The sequence below is a fragment of the Lampetra planeri genome, chromosome 25 (genome assembly GCF_965212315.1).
Source record: "Lampetra planeri chromosome 25, kcLamPlan1.2.h2, whole genome shotgun sequence".
In the NCBI taxonomy this organism is placed as follows: domain Eukaryota; kingdom Metazoa; phylum Chordata; class Hyperoartia; order Petromyzontiformes; family Petromyzontidae; genus Lampetra; species Lampetra planeri.
The window spans coordinates 2,302,151-2,310,000 of NC_136131.1; the positions used below are offsets into that span (position 1 = coordinate 2,302,151).

A 7,850-nucleotide genomic window follows, 5' to 3' on the forward strand; every position below is an offset into this window, starting at 1 on the left:
ACCGTTCCTGGGGTGATCGGGCTTCTGTCAGTGCAGCTCCAAGACTATGGAACGTGTTGACCTCCGACAATCAGCCCCTGGAAACTCACCTTTCTAAAGTGACCTTCCCTCCCCTACCCCCCATTGATTCGGTCGTCTTACCGCTGACTCTGTCTTTTTTCCCTGTGTTCCATACACGGCGCCATCGGAATCCTTGGATTGAAATGCGCCTTACGAACGTAAATCATTATTCTGATGGCGAGGAGAGTCTGTCTATCTTGCACAAAGGCGGGAGCTCAGTTACCACCACGGCTACTGCTACACGATGGCTTGTGTGGTGCACGATGGAGTCGGCTCCGTTTTAGTCGATGGTGTCCCGGCACGATCGGCACGGTTGGCCACTGCGTACGGTGCGAAAGAAGTTCAACATACATAGACGCGGGGCAAGATGCACAGAGTGAACACGGCGAGTTTAAAAAATACACGAGATAATCAGTTATACATTTCAAATTGTGACGTGCCACAGAGTATCCGCTCGCTCTCGTAGAGAGAGAGAGAGAGAGAATGACTGATAGGCATGAGGAGGAGTCACCGATAACAAGCCGCGTGGGGTGAGGATCGATTTTAAACTCTGTAATGGTGACCGGTAGCCAAGAGATGGGATTCAAAGAGAATCAGCAGGATTTGTCTACCGTTTACACACACCCACACACACACACAAACTGCTTATCCATCGCAATTTACAAATATTGTTTTGGCAATAACATCCCACCAAAACATGTATTATTCTTCCGTGCATTGCGTGTTACATTAGCCCAACATGAAGTTATAATTCTCAGTTCCTGTTGTGGAGACTCCCCATGAACTATCGGCGTGTTCCTGGAAGTCGCGCGGGACAGGAAATGACTCTAACGTGTAGCACTTTTTATAGAGCGTGTGTGTGTGTGGGGCCTGCAGAGGCGAGGGTGCCACCCTCTTCATCTGCAAGAGGAAAAAAACCATCTCGTGACGTGTCACTGGCCTAATATTGCACACGAAACAAGTAGAATTGTTTTCATCGCATTGTAAATAGGAGTTCAAACAGGAGGATGTCTGCACAAATCTGGCTGTTGCCTGATGAAGCTGGTTGTAATTACTGACAAAACGTCGTACTCAGATTGTAAATGTTGTGGCTTGGCTCTCCAACACACCGGTGTGCTGTACTAGCGACGAATTGGCACGTTCTGTTTACGTGACAAACCCTTACTCATTGGCCGTGTCGGGTGGTGACGGGTTTAACGTCACATTTATATATTTATGCGATCTAACCCAAAAAAGCCTCTAATATGGAGGAGTTAAAAGCATGGTTACGTTTGAATTTCAGCATCATTTACAAACTCAGTCACATGCTCTTCTGCAGCATGTGTCGTGTTAGCTGGACAGTGGTGGCTATGCACGTGGCCTGCAATCCAACACTGTGGAGGCGAGGGTTGGTGGATCACGCGAATGTTGTGAAACTCCCTTGTCATTGGCGTCGAGCAAGGGTCGTAGAAGGCTGCTTCTGGTGTAGGCCAATTAGTCTCAAAGACAGTGCGTCTATTATCAGAGCGCGTTTTGTGTTCATGTTCACCGCAAGTGCTGTGTGTGGTTAATGCAGCCTTGATTCCTTGGTGTTTGAACGTCTTAACATGTTTTATTGCCAGAAAGGATAACACCTATTCTTATTTTTCATAATGTCATTCCCTGGCTCGTCAGGAGATGGCCGTACAGCAAACGATGTGGACTCCACCTGTTTCGTCTGTCCGGGATAGAGTGTTTCCCCCTCGCACGCATGAGTTTTCTCCAGGTGCTCCGGTTTCGACCCACGTGTGACCACTCTTCAATTGGCCGATAACATCTCAATGTATAGAGGACCGCAGATCTTGGGCAATTGTTGGTGCCTGCTCACCGCGCGACCGCTGCTGCCTTCCCGCTCGTCTGCGGTGCCTCCTCGCGCCTCCGAGTCGTTCTCTCTCTACGACAGCGAGCGAGCGCTTCGCGGCGCATTGCAAGTTGAACTTTGTTCGCTGTTATCTCGACGGGATTTACTTAACAGCGTGTTCTCTTTTTCACTCCGTGCATCTTGTCCTCGTTCAGTGGACTCGACGGGAACGCACTCGCTCTACACCGCCTTCCAGGGCTACGAGATCATGTTCCACGTGTCCACCATGCTGCCGTACATGCCCAACGACCGTCAGCAGGTACGGGGAACGAGAGACGCGCAGAGACAGTGGGCAGCAGTTGTGCCACTTGGGGTTGCCGCAACTTTAATCGGTTTTACGACACGAAATCGAGTTTCACGAATATGACGATTAACGCGATGTCAGTGTCACGATGTAATCTCCGGCGAAACGTGGCGCAAAATTGGCAACATTTTGCATGAATTTCAGCACTCTGGTGTGCTGATAAACCAAATCAATTGGCATATTTCCCCACGTGACAAATGGATTTGATTGGCACTGTCGGATGCTGGAGGGTTATTATAAAAAAAAAATGTGTTTATGCCTACACGACCTAACCCCCAAGAAATTAATTATGAATCATGTATTTTTCGATTTAAAGCTTTCGTGACTGCAGGGATTCATATTCTTGGTTTTTTCGGTAAAGTCACGTAGAAGGGAAGTAATAAAATAATAAAAATAAAACATAATAAAATAATTCTCACGACGTTTCGGCTACAACGCAAGCAGCCGTCTTCAGGTGAAGAATGAGACACTGCCAAGCTAGGAGCTTATATATAAGCTGAGTTGGGGGTGTAAGAAGAGCGCCTTAACAAAATAATCTTGTGTTCTCCACAGGGAATGCATTATTTGCTCCGCTGCGGGTCTCCTGCCACCGCTCTCCCATTCACATGTTTCATTGCTTCTACAAACTATTAACATTCCCTCCCTTTGTTAATGCTACCCCCTGCCCCCTCCCTTTGGTGCTTCTGGTCCTGCATAATGCATGGGCATAGTATGACTTTGAAACCCCCCCGCCCACCTCCTACGCATTTCCCATGAATATGCTAAATTCCTCTTGATATGCACATTCTTTTGTTAAGGCGCTCTTCTTACACCCCCAACTCAGCTTATATATAAGCTCCTAGCTTGGCAGTGTCTCATTCTTCACCTGAAGACGGCTGCTTGCGTTGTAGCCGAAACGTCGTGAGAATTATTTTATTATGTTTTATTTTTATTATTTTATTACTTCCCTTCTACGTGACTTTACCGAAAAAACCAAGAAGATGAATCATGTATTTCACACTTTTATATTATTATTATTGCGCGCTTTGCTGTATGTTCGATATGACAAAAAAACAAAATGACATCAGAGTTCTTCAACCGCAAGTCACTGGAGCCGGCCACACTAAAGTGCCGCTGTAAAACGACGTCCTCCAGAAAGCCCCTTGAGCCCGATCGCCGCGCTTGAGCGTTGCCCGCCAATCTCGCCTGACGACGATCGCTGTTCGGCCCGCACGCAGGTGCTCAGGAAGCGGCACATCGGCAACGACATCGTCACCGTCATCTTCCAGGAGCCCGGCTCCCTGCCCTTCACGGCGCGCTGCGTCCGCTCCCAGTTCCAGCACGTGTTCATCGTGGTGCGAGTCGTGGCGGAGCCCGGCGAGCCGGCCGTCTCGTACAGGTGCTGCCTCCCACACCATCCCCACCACCACCACCATGACCACCACCATCACCACCACCATCACCATCACCACCATGACTATCACCACCATCACCACCACCAACACAACCACCATCACCACCACCATCATCACCACCACCATCACCACCACCATCACCACCCTCACCACCACCACCATCACCACCATCACCACCACCATCACCAACATCATGACTACCACCATGACTACCACCATCACCACCATCGTCACCACCACCATCACCACCACCATCACCATCACCAGCACCATCACCACCACCATCACCACCACCACCATGACTATCACCACCATCACCACCACCAACACAACCACCATCACCACCACCATCATCACCACCACCATCACCACCACCATCACCACCATCACCACCACCACCATCACCACCATCACCACCACCATCACCAACATCATGACTACCACCATGACTACCACCATCACCACCATCGTCACCACCACCATCACCACCACCATCACCACCATCACCACCATGACTACCACCATCACCACCATCACCACCACCATCACCACCATCATCACCACCATCACCACCAACACCACCACCACCATGACTACCACCATCACCACCACCATCACCACCATCACCACCACCATCACCACCACCATCACCACCATCACCACCACCACCACCACCACCATCACCACCACCATCACCACCATCACCACCACCATCACCAACAACAACAACAACCGCCATTCGCCACTAAGTGGCGGTGACGTCACCACGACGCTTGTGCCAGGCCATGTGCACCCTGAGGCCACGTGAAGTGTCGAACGCCCGCTGGCAGGAGGTCACGGGGCAGACCCAGGTGCCACGGGTCGACTGACCGAGATGACCGAGATGACTGGCTGATGCACCACCTGTGCCCCCTACTGTGCCGACTTGCTGTGCTTTAGCCACCCGGCGCTCCGCTCGTTGTAGTGAGCGTCGCTCCTCCGCCCTCCGTTGTTGTTGGAGGGCGACTGCCTCCAACTGCCCAGTAGCGTCCTTCACGAGCCTCCTCCACTGAGGCCGATCTTGACACCGCTGGTACCAGTCATCGGCAAGTCCACTCAGCTCCACGTCCTCCTGTACCACATCACTCCATCTTTTCTCTAGCCCGTGCCGCGCCCGTTTAGCCCCCTCGATCCGGCCAAACAAAAGCTGTTTAGGCATGCGGTGGCTGGGCATGCGGGCTACATGACCCAGCCAACGCAGCCTTGCCTGCCGGAGGAGCTCACTGATGGGACTTTGCCCAGATCTTTCAAGGACTTGTGAGCTCCTCACACAATCCAGCCTGGTTAAACCCAGGATGGATCGTAGGCAGGCCAGCCTAAATGTTTCCAACCGGCGAAGATGCTCCACTAGGGGGGTCCATGTTTCGCAAGCGTAGAGAAGGGAGGGAATGACCGTGGCCGAGAAGACCTGAAGCTTCGTGCGGAGCGACAGACCAGGTAGCTTCCACACAGCGTTACGCAACCGATGAAAAGATATTGCCGCTCGACTGATTCGGAGTGAGACCTCTGCTGATAAACTGGAGCCGGTCATGAGCACACTGCCCAGGTATGGGAAACTCTCCACTCTCTCCACAACTGCCCCATCACCGATTGGGAGTTGTGGGGGTGGAGTGCCCGATGGTACAAAATACCCAGGCAGGTGCTTAGTTTTGGTGGGGCTGATGGTAAGGCCCCACCTCTTAGTGGCACGCTCCAGTCTCAGCAGCAGCGTCTCCAACTCCTCTTCTGAATGAGCAGCTATTACCAAATCATCGGCATACATAACGTGGTTGACCAATAGGGAGCCATCCCTTGATCGCACCCGGGCGTCGATCAGCCTCCCATTATATCTGTACCAAATGGTAATTCCCCCAGTACAGCTATTGAAGGCTTCACGAACTACGCAGTCGAAATAGATGTTAAATAATGTGGGAGCCAGAGGACATCCCTGTCGCACCCCAAGGTGTACAGGGAAAGGCTCCGACTCCCGGCCACGTAGTTTTACCCGGGCCCGCTCACCATCATGAAGGTCCTTAATGATCGTGAGCAGAGGGTCAGGGACTCCGAAAGCACGAAGAACAACCCAGAGCCCAGTCCTACTGATGGTATCATAGGCCTTGACCAGGTCAATAAAGCAGAGATGTAGGTCTTTTTGGAATTCCCTACACCTCTGCTGGAGCAGACGGACAGAAAATATGGCATCTGTGCAGGACCGCCCTTTCCTGAAACCGCATTGGGGCTCCGCAAGCCTCTCCTCAGCATGCCTAGCAAGGCGATGTTGAATAATCCTTGCCAGGACCTTACCCGGCACATTGAGGAGTGAGATGCCCCTGTAGTTGTTACAGTCGGTACGGTCCCCCTTCTTAAAGAGGGGGACCACCAGGGCATCCTTCCAGTCCTGCGGAACCCGTCCAGTGGTCCAGACTGTTGTTATGATGTCATATAGGGCAGTCTGTGCACAAACGCCACCCTCCCTCAGCATTTCGCTTGGGAGATCATCTCTGCCCGGTGCCTTCCCTGGTCTCAGACTCCGGATCGCCCTCAGTACTTCCTCAACAGCTGGCACCTCAGCCAGCCACTCACAGGGGGTGACCTCTTCCAATATTTGAGGCACCGCAGCCTCAGCAGGGTTATCCCCACTTTGTGCCATGATGTTTTCCTGGCTGAGAGATTTTCCCTCCCCCAGGACCTCGCAGAAATGCTCAGCAAATCTGCAAACCTGTTCCTGGGGGTCGGAGATTGGATCACCGTTTTTTCCTCTAATGATGGTAATAGGTGTGGCGCTGCAGGTTACTTTTTTGATGGAATTAAATAGTGATTTGTGATCGCGGGCCACTGAGGCAGACTCCATCTCCTCAGCAACCTGCGACCACCACCTATCCTTACAGCGCCTTACGGCTCTCCGAACCTCCGAGCGAAGGCTGCGGTAAACCTCCTCATTCTCCGACGTGGGATGCTGTAGGCGATGAGAGTGGGCCTGTCGCTTTTTCTCAATTAACCTGAACACCTCCTCTGTCAGCCAGGGTTTCTGGGGAGGTCTGGACCGCGTACCCAAAGCAGCCATTGCAGCTGCATGAGTCACAGTCTTAAACCTCGCCCATTTACCCTCGACATCAGGTGGAGTGGGGGACGATGCCAACCCCAGCTGCAAGCGATGATGAAATTCTCGCTTGCAACTTTCATCAGCTAACTTAGACCAGGCCACTTTTGGTTGGAATGGGATCCTGGGTGTACACCCACCACCGGAGTGGAAGAATGGCAGGCGCATCTTACAGATGACTAGTCGATGGTCAGAGGGCAGATCAGCTCCACGGTAGGTCCTGGTGTCAAGGACATGGGCTCGCATCCGCTGGTCCGTCACTACGTAGTCCAGCAGATGTTCTTGCTTGGACCCGGCATGCATCCATGATGTTGTGTGGATGCGCCGATGCCGGAAGAGCGTGTTGGTAATTACAAGCCCATGGGCTGCACAGAAATCTAGCAGCCTCCTACCGTTATTATTGAGCTGATCTGGCCCATGCCTTCCAATCACTCCAGACCAGGTGCCACCATCACCACCACCACCATCACCACCACCACCATCACCACCACCATGACTACCACCACCACCATCACCACCACCATGACTACCACCACCACCATCACCACCACCATCACCACCACCACCATCACCACCATCACCACCACTATCACCACCACCACCATCACCACCATCACCACCACCACCATCACCACTACCATCATCACCACCACCACCATCACCATCACCACCACCACCACCACCATCACCACCACCACCACCATCACCACCACCATCACCACCACCACCACCACCATCACTACCACCACCACCATCACCACCATCACCACCACCACCATCACCACCACCACCACCATCACCACCATCACCACCACCATGACTACCACCACCACCATCCCCATCACCACCACCATCACCAACATCACCACCACCATCACCACCATCACCACCACCACCATCACCACCACCACCATCAATATCACCACCACCACCATCACCACCACCATCACAACCACCACCATGACTACCACCACCACCATCACCACCACCATCACCACCACCATCACCACCACCATTACCACCATCACCACCACCATCACCACCACCACCACCATCACCACCATCACCACCACCACCATCACCACCACCACCATC

At 52.5% G+C, this 7,850-nt stretch overlaps 1 protein-coding gene across 4 annotated transcripts in view; it reads left to right on the plus strand.

Annotated features, from left to right (window-relative positions):
• LOC144727236 (signal-induced proliferation-associated 1-like protein 2) overlaps positions 1–7,850 on the plus strand; it is an 80,597-nt gene that overhangs the window by 22,266 nt on the left and 50,481 nt on the right. For all 4 annotated transcript variants that reach the window (XM_078605918.1, XM_078605916.1, XM_078605915.1 and 1 more), the window contains 2 exons: positions 2,095–2,198; positions 3,461–3,621. In XM_078605918.1, coding sequence (XP_078462044.1) covers positions 2,095–2,198; positions 3,461–3,621 — 265 coding nt within the window. The remainder of the gene's footprint in view (positions 1–2,094; positions 2,199–3,460; positions 3,622–7,850) is intronic.